This window comes from Primulina eburnea, chromosome 5 (genome assembly GCF_022965805.1).
Source record: "Primulina eburnea isolate SZY01 chromosome 5, ASM2296580v1, whole genome shotgun sequence".
NCBI classification, from domain to species: domain Eukaryota; kingdom Viridiplantae; phylum Streptophyta; class Magnoliopsida; order Lamiales; family Gesneriaceae; genus Primulina; species Primulina eburnea.
The window spans coordinates 2,445,556-2,461,285 of record NC_133105.1 but is presented as its reverse complement, the minus strand read 5'-3'; the positions used below and the strand labels follow the sequence as shown (position 1 = coordinate 2,461,285).

At 30.5% G+C, this 15,730-nt stretch overlaps 1 protein-coding gene across 2 annotated transcripts; it reads left to right on the top strand.

The window, feature by feature from the left end:
- The first annotated feature begins 11,259 nt into the window (after positions 1-11,259).
- Positions 11,260-12,428, top strand: LOC140831588 (transcription factor ORG2-like). Of its 2 annotated transcripts, none has more exons than XM_073195330.1 (3): positions 11,260-11,615; positions 11,712-12,086; positions 12,195-12,428. In XM_073195330.1, the coding sequence occupies exons 1-3, from the start codon at positions 11,352-11,354 to the stop codon at positions 12,279-12,281; spliced, it is 726 nt and encodes a 241-aa protein (XP_073051431.1). In that variant the 5' UTR covers positions 11,260-11,351; the 3' UTR covers positions 12,282-12,428. The 2 variants fall into 2 exon arrangements, with proteins under 2 accessions (XP_073051431.1, XP_073051432.1); XM_073195331.1 differs by having other exon boundaries at positions 11,264-11,615; positions 12,198-12,425.
- Positions 12,429-15,730: the final 3,302 nt, after the last annotated feature.

The following is a 15,730-nucleotide window of genomic DNA, read 5'->3' as shown; positions in this document are numbered from 1 at the left end:
TTAACAAATACGAACAACCAAATTCACAAAAAAAGTAAATTTACAAATCAAAATGGTCAATTTTTCATTTTAATTTCAGCATTTTGTGTCCAGCATGCATAGCCCCGGCCCCCAAGAATGTCGATTCCATTATACAACAATGAATGTGGACATTAGCTAGAATGACATCGACTGGACTGAAATTTAATATCCATATAAGACAATAAAAATTCACAAGGCCAAGTAATAAGACAGAAACAAGAAACTAAACTAAATTTATAATAATATTAAAAAAAGTCAGCGTACTCGAGGAGAAATAAAATAAATAAATAATCAACCTTTAATTTGATTTTTGTTTTTGTATCTATACCATATTATAATACACGTGGATTAATTTTGAGGTCATAGTATATTTTTTACTATAAAATTATAAAAACACTTCATCTTTATTTAATAAAAAAATAGCATAAAAACCTATTTTAGTCAAATTTTTTCTTATGTATAAACTATCTTTCGAGTTTTTAAATAATTATATATAAAAAATACCTAAAAAGTTTTTTTAAATTTTTTATATTTTAATATCATCTATAGACACACATTATTTAATGTAAAAAAAATTTAATCTTTATCGCGTGCCAAAAATGCTAGTATCTATAATATATAATGTGTTAAGCTGATCTTGATTAAATCCTAACATAATTAAAAATTTTGATCAAATCTAACTGAATTAGAAAGAGATATCTTTTGGTTGACATAATTTTTAAATAACGGCTAAATAAATAAATTATTTAAGAATAAGATCTGTCTCCGAGTGGATCCGACACATATAATATACTTGCATCTTCATAATTCACAATAAAGACAGCGCTAGCTATGTAACAAACAAGCATCATAATAATAATAATATTTATATATTTGACAAATAAGACAGAAAATCAGTCTCCACAAAATGAAATCCAAATGCAACAACAACCCTTGTTGGCTTCCAAATGGTAAACAACCTTCAACACACGACCAAGAATACTAGTCTCTATTAATTATAATGACCCCCAAATAAATTATTTAACTAAATTATGAATTTTTGACATCATTTTATTATAAACGCTACGGAACGAAGGACTTAACGCGGATCGGTCGAGGATTCATCCATAATATATACACTTCCTATACAGTATAGAGGAACTAAACGAGCAAATTATGATTCAACATATATCTATGCAGTAATTATGGAGTATCATATAAATATAATCAAGAGATTATCATAAGTTATAAATCTTTTAACTATGTGTATCTATTTGAAATAATCAGTCTAACAAGTTCTATCATACTTGTAGGTTTGTCCTTTAAATAGAAGATTTTTGCACTCCATTTGTTTGGTCTGTTTCAAGTGTTAGATATACTGAAGGACACAATTCATGAGTCCAAGGCCCAATACTTAACCAACCATGTCTGCTTTTCTTTATTTTTTTGAAAAATATATATCTCACAAGAGTTTTTTAGAAAGAAAAAAGTGTCGTATTTATATAAATGTAATTTTTTTTATTGGTCTCAACCATATTATTTTGATAAAAAAAATTATAATTAAAAATCCCATGAAGATTTGAGAAACTATATAAAAAAACAATACTGAAAAATAGTATCTGTGGTGGATTCTGGTCCGTAAATGGCCATTCTCCAGCTATCTATGTACTGGTGGCCTGCAGGTTCATGCATTTTGCTCCCAACTCCATACGATCTAATTATGAAAACGTATGCTTGTGGCCGGAATATTTCATCCTGCCCCTGCAGACACCAAGAGCCAGAATTTTTCTGGCCCTTATATATATATTTTTTTTAAAATTTCCCCTCATGAAAGAATCTTGGCCGTTGATTGGGTGTGGAGGCAGTGCCCCCATACCCAGGATACTGCCCCCACACCCAGGATCGACCTTACCCTTGTGGCCGGCCACAAGCCTTTCAAATACCAACAATTATGTCGGCTTTACACCACTTATCTACTTGTCATTGTAGTAATTAAAATACAAGTCATGACATGGAAATCTTAAAAACCGCATACAATGAATTGATGTATGTTAACCGTGTCACTGAATTTCTTTAATTACAAGATTAATAAGTCAAAAAAGGAAATTCTCAGTATCCAATAAAATGTATCAGATCAAGAACAAAGAAATTTGGCTAAAACCAATGTGGTTTGAGTAAAAATCTACAATCTAAAACATTTTATGGTTTTAAAATTTCAAACTATAACAAAATAAAGACTGATTTCAATAACTTATATATAAGGCTAATGTCATAAGACAACGGTTTTCATTAAAACCGTCGTTGTTGTCTTTTGAGTGATGTTAAATCTATATTTTTTTTTATAGTGGCAATGACGCATCACAACCACCAAAATGATAAAGGCCTTCTCTTCTGCATGGGGAGAAATATTATTTGAGCTTATCGACTCAATGCCTCTATTATAGAAATATTCTGTACATTTCATCAAAATAATTGAAAAATTAATGGCATATAAAAAGCACTCAAAAGAATAATGGCAGCTCAAATACATCATAATGCAAATAGCAACAAAAAATTTAAGGATCCGATTATTATGAGTTCTGGTCAAGAATATGGAAATGGGAAAAAAAATGAAAGGACATGTGATTATTTATTGACAAGCATTCCGTGTTTTAAAAAAAATTTGTATGAAAAATATATATATTATTAAAATTTAAAACTTTAAAAATATTTTTACAACAGTTTTTTATGTTATGAATGACGTAACCATTTAAAAATAGAAAAAGATATATATTTTAGGTCATACAATTTGAAATTTTTCTATTTTTAATACTGTTAAATATGAATTTATATTTTTAATCTTATAATTTGCATTATTGTATTTATTTTGGGTTCCTTTATAATGTTTTTGTTTTTATGTGGTAAATTTGTACTTTTTTACTTGTTGCTGCTATTATATTATATCATATTATATTCTCAAAAGAACATCGATTTCATAATAATAATAATAATAATAATAATAATAATTATTATGGACGCCGGAGCGCAGATTCCAGCGTGTCGTAGATAGCGATGCGAAACCCTACTGATTTCTGTCTCGATGACGTCATGAAACAGGTGTAGCAAAACAAGAGGTTGATGCTGAGAAGGAGCGTTCAGTGCTTCACGCGTACATGTAGCGCGTCGAAAACACTGTGCCGACAAGTTATTTCGAAATGTATCCGTAATGAATCTAATTTGGTGTACCCTACACTGGATGATCGAAACCTGGGGAAGATTACGTGAAGTCGGAGCATCGGATCCAAGTCTCTCGAAATATTGCTGTACATCACGTGTCCGGTGGGGACAGATCACGTGGATTAAGCCAAACACCCCCCCGCCCCTCCCCCCCACCCCCCCCCCCCCAACACAAACACACAAAAAAAATTATAATTTTCCCCCCAAAATCATCATGTTTAATCTAAATATTTGATATTTTATTTAATAATTATTATATTTTTTATTGCTTAAAAATCATTGGGATATTATGTGACCTATATCGTGTTTGATCCATTAATATATATGTTTATCATTTGGAGGAAAAAAAAATCTACTTCATTATTATTACAACTTCATATGAGCAATCATTTGGTCTCCCATTTTGACATTTTTAATATCTAAATATATTTTTTTTTACTCAAAAATTAAGGGCGATAATTTATATCATATATTTTCGTAATGAAACTCTTTCATTAAATGCACCTTTTGATTCTTACAAACAAAACGATGATCCAATTGCTAACTTATTTTAACAGTTAATAGTCCAAATCAGTCATTGAACAAAGATTCTTAAGTTCATATATAAATATTTTGAGCAAATTTTTATATGATTAATTATTTTATTGAAAAGTAAACCACTAAAAAAAGAAGAGAAGAGAAGACAGGCTAGGTCAATCACTACACTCGAAAGTTCACCACCAGTTTGTTGTTCTTAATTTATCGTATAATCCGATAAGGAACGTGACAGTAGGAACAAACATATATGGTGTAATTCGATGATATCTTCGAATATTGAAGGATTGATTATTTCAGTCTATTCTTAAAATTTATAATGTAATCACAATAAATAAATTAAACTTCCAATTTCAATGAAATTTTTTCCGTTCCTGGTGACATGCATGCATAGTTTTTTTATATATCTTTTAATTAACTCGAAATTTTAACTAATTTAAAAAATCTCTGCATAATATTTGATGCTATAATTGAAATTTTCATCATTTCTGTGAGAAAGACCTAAATTGACTTATATACATGGGATGGAATTTAAAAGAGGATTTTTATAACAAACCCGTCAATTAAGTTTCATCTGAAAGCAAAATATATATATAATGGAAAATTTTTAATTTCATTGAATAATAATATAATTTATAAAATGTACATAAATATGCTAGCTACTCAAGATTCCTGTGAAACCGGTAACAGGGAAAGTTTTAATATGTAAGATCAGTTTAATGAACAGTACATATGGAATCTCACTTCTCATAAACGTTGTCGTATTTAAGACAAGTATTAAGGATTCATATTATGCAATTTAAGGAAACTATGCAGATTGAAAAGTCGAAGAAATATCAGAAAGCAGCTGACGACCAAACGCCAGAAGTGTCTGTTTCAAACAACAATAGCAAAGTCAAATTAAAGACTATAAAAACCTTACATTTGGAGAAATTATAAATTAATTAATTAAATTACTAAAAAACCATTTTTTATATAGAAATTATGTATTAAATTAGATTATGGGGACGATATATATACGTACATTCTTATTAACAATATTTATTTAAGATGCATAAGGTACGAATATCTACCGGCTTATCTTGTTGAGCAGTGAGCTCTCACTTTCTCCTTTCATTTATTGTTCATTGGTTCTCAATCTTAAAGAGTATATTAGTTGCCTTTTGTGCCTAGAGAAAAGCAGTTCAATAGATTTTCTTGATTTCACCATTTTCGAGTTCTTTTGCTTTATCTTTTTCCTCCCAAAAAAGGGAAAAATCTATTCTTTTTCCTGTAGTAGGAGTGCTAAATCCATTCGAGGTTTAAGCCCAAAAGGATGGACAAAGATGTGAATCAGAAAAAGGGAAACAAACAGCCCAAAATCAAGAAAAAGCAGCCACTTAAAGTTGTGTACATAACAAACCCTATCAAGTTCAAAACCAGCGCTTCAGAGTTCAGGTCCCTAGTGCAAGAGCTCACCGGGCAAGATTCCGATCTGCCCGAATCCTCCTCTAAGTTTGCGGCGGATGGTTTTGCTGATGGCTCTGGCGGCGCCCAACCAGAGAAGGCCGAGGCTGCGAATACAGTACTGGAGGAGAGCAGAAATACTGTTCATGCAGTACTCGAAGATACGAGGAAAATAGGGCAACACAATGGGACAATTCATGGTGCTGTGTCACAAGTATCCGATCCTGCGTCATTCTGGTCGTTCGGTGGTGTACCCCAAGGGTTGGATCCATCGTCGTTTGGGTCATTTGTTGATGAAATGTATTCTCCACAATTGGTTGAGGAATTTCAAGGGATAGTGGATTCAAACTTGAGCCAAGAATCTCCGCATTTTGATGTTTTCAAGAGGCTAGATTCCGTGTAAACTAGGTATGCTTAATTTGGCACGTAACCCTTTATGATTTATGATAGTTTGTTATTCATTTGTTGATTTTATCTACATTTGTTTGGGAAATTTCTAAACTTGGAGTGCTAGCTTTGATTCTTATTAACAAAACCCTTCAATTAGAGTTTGCTTATAAAATTAATTTTATAGCCATAGGCTTGTAGCTAAAACAAGAAGATTAAGCAATTCAATCCAAATTATATATATATATAAATCTATAATTTTAACGAAAGAAAATTGAAATGCATCAAATTCAAATGAAAAATTATTCAAGATAAATGTATTTTTCCCCTTAAGATGGAATTCAATTTAATTTTGCCACTATAAAAAAATTTCGATGTAGAAAATGGATCTACTTTTCGTTGGAATTATTCTAAAATAATCGATCGAAAAATTACACTTTTCCTGATACATTTGATCAACCTTATCACTATTAATCTAAGAAATAACTAATCAAGATAAAATATACCAACCTAGATTATATATATGTTGCAACTTGTGGTTGATCTTGTGATTTACTAGCTATTATTTTGAACTTGTTACTAGAACTTTCCTTTAATTTTCTTATTATTTATATACACATTAAATCATACTCTAACTCAGTGTTCACAGATATTATTGTTCATGCAACTAGGCTGATATTGACGGGCAATTGTTGATATACATTGTATTGCTAGAGTACAAGGGCAACATATATATATATAATGTGAAACAAAACTAATATCATTTGTTTAATAATATAGTACATCATTTGCCATTAAAATGGGTTAATGTCTAATATTGATAATTAGTGATAGCTTAAGCTTATAAATCATGATTTGATTTTCGGAATATATCCGTATATACCTTTGAATATCTAGTATTAATGTTAAGTGATCACCATTCTAGCTTCTACACTCTTATGAATTGTTCTATGAATACCTGGTGATTAATATTCTAAGAGAAGGTTGCAATTTTCTTTTAACTCGTGAAAGTTTGGTTTTCATCCAATAACTTGGATTTCTTTGTTTTAGTATTTTTTTGCCTGAAACTAATAAATCCACCGGACACTGATATTTTTCTATGTAGCTCATGTGACAAGAATTATATTACACACATTAAATATTACATACATTGTAATTTTCTCATATTCTAATTATATATAGATTTCATTCCCTCTGAATATTAATTAAGTACACATATTGATTTATATATGCTGATATTACTTGGAAGAATTTGCAGTTTAACTAATGGTAGAGTAAGAGGTTTCTTGGTAAAGATTGTTATTTCGATGAAGTAAATTATATTGAGGATAACTTTATCCCAGAACTTGGTTATATTTATGCATGCCAATGTCAAAGCATGTAAAATGAGGTCTTATTTTTAGCTTTCATGTGGCATTTTTGTTATCTTTTAATAATTTGTATTGGTCAAGGATTTTAGATGATTAATCTAGACTACTGATGTTGTTCGAGTTGCTTGGTCGGTTGAGTGTTCCAATTGAAATATTATCCTTAGATTATTTATTCGAATGCAAGAATAAGTTTTTACTCTTAGCTTTTCCCCATCCACGCTATTCTATTTCCCCAGTTTTTATGGCATAGCATTTATCTTGAGGCCGGGGGAGGACAGAATATAGATGGACCGTAGCAAATTTTCAAAATTTTTACAGCCGATTCGGAATTCGTGTTCCGCGGCTTGCGATAGAGTTGTAGTTGCTCTGTATTCTTGATAAATATAAATTTGTGAGTATCAGAAAAAAGCAACAAAGGAAGATGAATAAATATGCGGTTTTAAAACGTGCTTCTCTCTTCTTTTGCTTGAGAGTCAGCGGTAACAATTCTAATCACGTGACTCTAATTTAGTGAAGCTCGGACTGTTCTTCATAATATTTTTTTTTTCAGCAATAAATTTATGATATATGAGCTTCAGCTTGAGAATTGATGTGCTTTGGAAACTCTGATCAATGTTATTTTAGCCATCTTCGATATATATTTTGATAGTCATATTTTTCGATTTTCTGATTATCATATTTATGAGTTGGGATTGTTGATCTGGCTTCCCCGGATATGAATACTTGATGCGGTGTGCACTGTACTTAAATATTTTTTAAAACGATACTTAACTACTATGGTAACAGTCACTTCCTCGTTAATAAACGCTTATTAAATACATTATTTTATGAAAAATATATTTTTGATTATGTAATTTATATTTTTCTCACTTTTGATCATGTTAACGTGGATTTGTATTTTTATTCATATAACTTGCATTTTTATTTGTCCCTTTCTTATTGGACTCCAATATTTCCACCGAAAATCGCTTACATGCTGATATGGATTTTTGGAACGAAACTTATATATATTAAGTGTAAGTATTTTGCCTAGTTGACGAATGAATATCATGACATGCAATGTTTTTTTTTTCTAAAAATCCATGTCAACATATGCGATTGCCACATAAGCATTTTTTGGCTGACGTGACAATTTTCTTGCAATAAATGGGTTTCTCAAATTATAATTAATGTAAATTGAAAGTTTTGGAGTTAGCCTTCATTCTAAAAGCTACACACTATATTTTAATTTCTAGTTAACTTATGAGAAAATGAACAGATGTACGTGCGGGGTTTTCTAGTTAACACATAGACTCTCAAATCAGGTATATGGAACATTGATATTTTTTTAATATCAAAAGTTAATATGTTACATATTTTACTAAATAAAAGAGTTTTAGAAGCTTCCACCGGTATGCGCATGATGCATAACTATTTTCGTATCGGAGGACTAGCTGCTGATCTATCTCGTAGCTAGATAGATAAATGTTTGGATTTTTGCAATTATTTTTTAATCGGGGTTGCTGATTATCAAAAGCTTATTACACGAAATCCTTTTTTTTAAAACGAGTAGAAGGCTTGGGCATTATTGCACAGAAGAAGCATTAAATTGGGGTTTATCAGGATCAATGCTACGAGCTTCTGGAATACAATGAGATCTTCATAAAGTTAATCGTTATGAGTGTTACGATGAATTTGATTTGGAGGTTCAATGGCAAAAAAAAAGTATTCATTAACACGATATTTAGTACGAATAAAAATTCTCTTAGAATCGAGAATGAAGTTTTCATTCTGTACAGATTTCTCGATCAAACCAAGAAATAAAAATACAAATGCAAAGGTATTGTTTGGAATATAAATATAACTCCCATTTCTATCTAGTTGTCTTCAAACTAATATTACCGGGAATCATATTCTTTAAATTTAGTAGCAAAACAAGAAACTAATGGAAAGGGTGGCGCTTAATTGTTGGTGAATTCACAAAATTAAACAACCAAACCTAGGCCAGAATAGAATTATTAAATCTTGACGACAAATATCTTTTAACCAGCTTGTAGGGGTTTTTTTTTTTTAAAAAAAATATTAATTTAAAAAATAATGTAGATAGTCGGCCGGTTCTCTAATAACAAAGGACTTTGCAAAAAATGGCAGCATCCAAGCTGGCATGTGCAGTTGCATATCCAAATATAGTGGACGCTGCTTTATTTTTGTTTATTTTTTCATTATTATTGTTTTTTAAATTGAATTAGGATACATATCTTGTTTGTAAAATAAAAAAACATATGCAAAAATGATAGTTGAAACTGAATTTGAATCATTTGAAAAATAAACAAAGGTGAGTAAGTATATATACCCTACGAGTGGTATCCTTGGGAAGGATCATTTTCAGACTATCCAAGAGGCCCAATACTGTACAATATTTGGACCTTCAGTATCTGAGACCCAAAACTAAACGGGCTAAACATCTTATTTAAGCCAGGCCAGGGTCAGTTCAAGCTCACGGACAAAACTTGGGCTTTGGGACCGAAGTGGGTCCCGACGGATCCATCTATGGTGAGCGGTGGCACATCCATGGCCACTGTGCTGATGCAGCTAACGAAAAGATGGAATCGCAGGCTCAGCTGCCCTGGTCGGTCATACATAGTCTATATGTAAATATTTTCCAACAAAGTGGTTTAAAAGGCATTATGCCAAACTGGCTTTTTGCCCCTGATGTGGTCTCTCACGCAAAAGGAATAAATTAGATAATGAAATGATTGTCTGGGAGGGGGGGGACTGTTTGCCAAACTCTATTACCTACGACCAAAGGAATACGCTTGAAAATTTGAGGAGGCTTCTCTGTTCATTAAGGAAATGTGTGGGAAAGGATTCTCCATTGGTTTTGTTTCAATGAACAAAACTAAGTCCGTATCAAACACAATTGAAGGGAAAAATAAGAGCAATGAATCAGCCTCCTTGAGGCTTCAATCAAGCATAGTAAAAATAGAGATAAATAAGTTCTCGAATGTTTCTTGAAAATAAATCCTGTATTTTTTTATAATTAGATTTGATTTAAAAAAAGAACAACACTTGAAAGTGGATGAGATATATATATATATATATAAATTTATTAAAATATATCTTATTTTTTAGTCACGAAAACTTTTTGGAAAGTGGATATCGTGTTTATATATATAAATGTATTAAAATAGATTGTTACGGTATTTAATTTGTTTAACAAATAAAAATGATATAAGGTGTTTTTGTAAAAAAAAATTGCAACAATATTGGATTAGATCTAACATTTATATTATATTATAATTTTTTACTATACATATTTTTGTACGGAGTGAGTCTCATGTGAGACCGTCTCACGGATCATAATCTGTGAGACGGGTCAACCCTACTCATATTCACAATAAAAAGTAATACTCTTAACATAAAAAGTAATACTTTTTCATGGATGACCCAAATAAAAGATCCGTCTCACACATATGACCCGTGAGACCGTCTCACACAAGTTTTTGCTTTTTGTACTACCCTAATTTTCAAATGATTTTTTGGTCGTCGGAATCATGGCACGTGCCGGACAACATTTTTCTCAGACAAGCGTGTGCCAAATCGACACGTCTTACGCGAATTGTGTTTACCATCAAACTAAACCATGATTAGCTAATGCCAATCGCGTGTCCTTCCCGTGGAGTTAAAAAAAGAATAATTACAAATTTTAGGATTCTCTATTTTAAAATAAGGACACATTTAATATATTTTAATTAGGAACTTCTCGAAAAACTAATTATATATAATAAATGAATTTTAAATATATGTCCCCTATATATAAAACAACAAATGTAAACTTTCAGTAAAATGGCACATGAATAATTTCAAATATCATTAGTAAATAAACTTTCCCATAAAACATATAATTCTAATGACTTAATCAATAATTAACGGATAAACCAAAATTACAAATCACAACATAAAATATTTTTTCAAAACACACATTATTTTATGAGTGATGCCAGATATACACTTTTTTTTAAAAGATAAACATTCATAACATTAAGTTGGTAAATCCCGAATTACAAAACAAGAAAACCAAGATGAAATATTTTCATCTAGCCAAAGTAGATTAGAAGGGCTATTGAACGCTCTATGAGCAAGAAAGTATGTCACGATATTGGCCGAACGATACATATGCTTAATAGACATAAAATGATTCATTAACAAAATATTACTTCTTTTTATGGGTAGTTCTGTATCTGATAAAGAAAATGTAAGTTATATATATATATATATATATATATATATATATATATATAGATGATAGAAAGGGACACACACTAAAATAATAGGTGCTGATGTATACAAAATTGACTAACCTAAGATTAAGGATATATAAATACACTCGAGCTTTGTGTCTTCAAACCACATCAAAAAATGGTCGACGTTTCTTCTCATTACTACGGTTTCGGATGGCCGTTGGAGAATCCCATCGGCCATAATGATTATGTTTCCGGGGAAAAATATTCTGATCAGAACTCAGAATCCATTGATCTCCATTGTCATATGACTAGAGAATTTGGCGACACAAATAAGATCTTCGAGAAGTTGAATCATAATGCCAGTGAAAGGGATCGCCGGAAAAAGATGAACACCATGTATTCTACTCTCCGAGAGCTGCTTCCACACGAAGATCTGTCTGTAAGGCTTTTATTTTATATATGTTGTAATATATTTTAGTTAGTATTTGTAAGACTTGGGACCATTTATCAATATTAATTATTTAAATGTATACAGAGAAAAATGAGTATTCCTGCTACAATTTCAAGAGTGCTGAAATACATCCCTGAACTTCAGAAAGAAATGGGGACACTGATTCAAAAGAAAGAGAATCTCATGTCAAAGAAAAGTAAGATGGTATTTCAAGAAGATTCGACCATTGATTTTAGGAGGCAAAGATCAAGGAAACCGACATGTGATAATTCATCGTCAGCATTATCTGCAACACGAATAAGCGATCAAGAAATAGTTCTTCAGATTTCGATGGCTAAATTCGAAAAGGGTTCATTTTCTAATGCTTTGTGGTGTTTGGAGAAAGAAGGGTTTCTCGTGCTAAGTGCATCATGTTTTCAGTCTTCTGGAGGGAGGGTTTTCTACAACGCACATATTCAGGTACTCTAATTATATCCTAGAAAATATCAGTTCATCTTATGATCGATCTCTTGTTTATTTATATATTTTTTTGAAAGAAGATTTCCTAATGTTTTTGCTTGAACTTAGCAGGGACAAGGATGTCAGATCATGGATGTTTCGATTTTGAAGGAAAAGGTTTGGTCTTTTTACGACAAGGGAGAAGAACTTAGATGAAATTGTAACTAAGTTTTAGACGATTAATTAGTTCGATTGTATCCGAGGATGAACATTTTTTTTTGTCACACGAATCAGATGAAATTCCAGATCAGAAAGGACAAAATGACAGGTTCAACTTGTGTTACATCAATTACTATGCAAACTTACCTAAACATTATCAATTGAGCAAACCAATTACTTAATGCATTAAACATTGCATAAGTGTGAATACTCCGGATCCTTTATTTTAACTAATATATATATATATATATATATATATATATATATATATATATATATATATATATCTGTGGGTATTGTGTTTGGATCTATTTAAGTTACAAGGATTTGGGATGTATGTCAAAAGAAATTTTGTAGATCCATTTTCTTTTATAATTAAACAATGAACTTATTTTAGGCTATATAAATTAATATTAAAAGCTACATTTAAATACTTATGTTTTTCTTACATAAAATCAGAATTAAATGGAATTACCCCCATTTTTTTACATTTATTATTAATTTTTTAAAAATAAAATAAAAGTTATTTTTTATGAATAAAATACTAAATCGGTAATTCTTTTATTTTTTGGAGCAATTTTAATTTATTTTCTTAAATATACAAGATTATAAAAATGTACAAAAGAAATATAAAATAACCACTTTTATTTTTATATTGGATCCATTTATAATTTATGGTCGAACCCAACCTGCAGATTCGGTAATTAAAATTCGAACTGCACCGGTTAGATTAGATAGTAATTTTACTAATTTAATATAGTTTTAGACATAATTGAGTCGATAATTAATAGAAACTTGAATTCCTATTTTATTTATTTTCACAATCAAGCAAGGCATGCTATGCATGAAAAATAACATATAAAATCATATTAGAAAGGGAATATATTAGAATCTTCTCGATATCGAAAACAAAATATCGATCGGAAAATAAAATAAGATTACATGATCTAGAATAAAATTATCAAAAAATTATTTTCCAAACATTATGATTTAAGCCGACTGCCGAGTTAGTTGTTAAATGACATCCTAGCTATATGATCAACTATATATAATTGAGTGAGTCTTACATATCTAAATTTATAAGATAAATCGATTCGTTTCATACTTAGATTGAAAATTAATATTTTTTCATCAGTCATATCGAATAACATATTCATCACACCAAAATGATAAAGAGAGATTGTCTCACGAGTTTTGTGTTTAAATATTGGTTAAGCATCCAGTAATTGCATAAACAAATGATGGTATGATACATTCCACCACTGATACCTGGATGGATACATGGAAAAGTAAAGTATCCCTCTATCATATTTTGAAGAATAAAAAGATATGCTGTTCGTCGCATCAGACAAGTTGCCAACCAGCTTGGAATTTAAAAAAAAAAAAAAAAAAAAAACAAAGTGCGCAGCCTCTATCATCTTACTGCGACTGAGAACGACGTCCATCAATATAATATTTTATTTTCAAACTGTATAAATTATAATCTATGTCGTCAAAATATAAAATTATTATTTAATACGTACACCAGAAATTATGAATTCTATTACTCATTCAAAAATTAATCTTTAGGTGAACTACGTAAAATGTAGGAAGCGAAACAAAAGAAAGAAATTTATAATTTTTTTAAAAAAATTCAAGTCATAGCTAGTATACTCTAAAATCACGTACATCAGACTAAAATTAATCGTAATTATCACCATAATAACAGTTGCTTGTTTGGGATAAAAAAAATTGTCAAATATCATTTATCTTAAAAATAGATTTTAGTATTATCTAATTCGTATAAAATACTGCATTTTTTTTATCACCACAATGCGGAGGGATTCGAACTCGGAGAGCCAGCTAATATGCAAAGCACCAATTTATATTAAATAAACGCGAAACTATCTAAGTTCTATAAACAAATTATTGAAACTCTTTAATTTGATCGTTGGTTCAAACATCCTAAGAAAATATTATGCTGCTTAAACAAAGGAAATGATGCTTGACATTGAAAAAAATAAACTCCCAGCATGTTTTGTATTTACAATAATCTGTATGAATTTGCAAATCATAAAAATATAATAACATTGATGAAAATGAATGCTGAAAACTAAATTATGAAACCAAAATTGCTTGAAACTAGAGCTATAGAATTTTGTTTTTATTCTCTGGGAGTTGTTCTTATTCCTACTTTCCCCATTATCTTCCCCACGATTTTCTCAATGACCCATTCAAATTCATTCAAGTTCTTTCTGAGACAAACAATGGGCTTGGCTTAAATTCTATCGGGCTTTAGATATCTTTCTGTCAGCTAGGTAGTTCCTATTACTTGGTTTGTTGGTCAAATTTATATGTGCTCAATTAAAATTTAGTCCAAACAACGAGCTTTCAGATTTCATCTTTGTTGGACTTGTATAATTTTGGTCCAAACATATTCAAAAGTACGGGAAATTGCCCTTCAGTCTCCGGCCGTCGATTTATTTTGTATTCAATCCTTGGGTACTTTTTTAGTACCACATTTCCACATGAAGTGTACCACATTTTGTATGACATAGTGCCATAATTTTGTGGGTAGAGAATGAACCCAAAGAAATGTTTTGATTGAAATTTTTCACCAACTTTCGCTCAAAAGTAATCGCTATTTTCAATATAATTATCCGTAATTTTGAATGAAAAGTTAACTAAGTTTCAAAATAATAATCCAAAAAAATAAAACAAACCACTGCATAGTGCCGCCATAATGATTTAACTACGTTTTTAGAATTTTTCAAGAATATACATATATCCTAATTTTGATGTAAATTTTAAAAAGACAAAAGATGAGCAAAGCCATATTAGGTCGTCACCGACACCGATCCAAGAATCCAATAATAGAAGACATCTATGTAGCAAGGGGCGGAGCCAAAAATATAGCTCCACTCGGACTAAAATTTTAAACTCTAAAATTTTTTAATATTTTAAATTAATATATCCGGGCTAATATCATGTTATTCTAAAATTATAAAAAATTTACCTATAAATTTTTTCAAAAAAAATTGGACCACCCGGGCTAAAGCCCGGGTACAAGCTTACATAGCTCCGCCCCTGCATGTAGCAGAGGAAGGTAGGAGTAGGTCTCTTGTGAGACGGTCTTACAAATCTTTATCTATGAAACGGGTCAATTATACCGATATTCACAATAAAAATAATACTCTTAGTATAAAAAATAATATTTTTTCATGAATAACTCAAATAAGAGATTTGTCTCACAAAATAAAACTCGTCAAATTATCTCACATAATTTTTTGTCGGAAGATAGGAAAGAGCCCCCTACCCATGTTCTTTATGAGAAGCCGACGTGACCCACAATACCCGGCAAGAATCATGATTTGAAAACCCCACATTTTTAACACCAAATCCATTCTTGGAATCGGAGTTTTTGTTTTTGGGGATCATACCACATTCATTTATATCTTTTCTCCGGC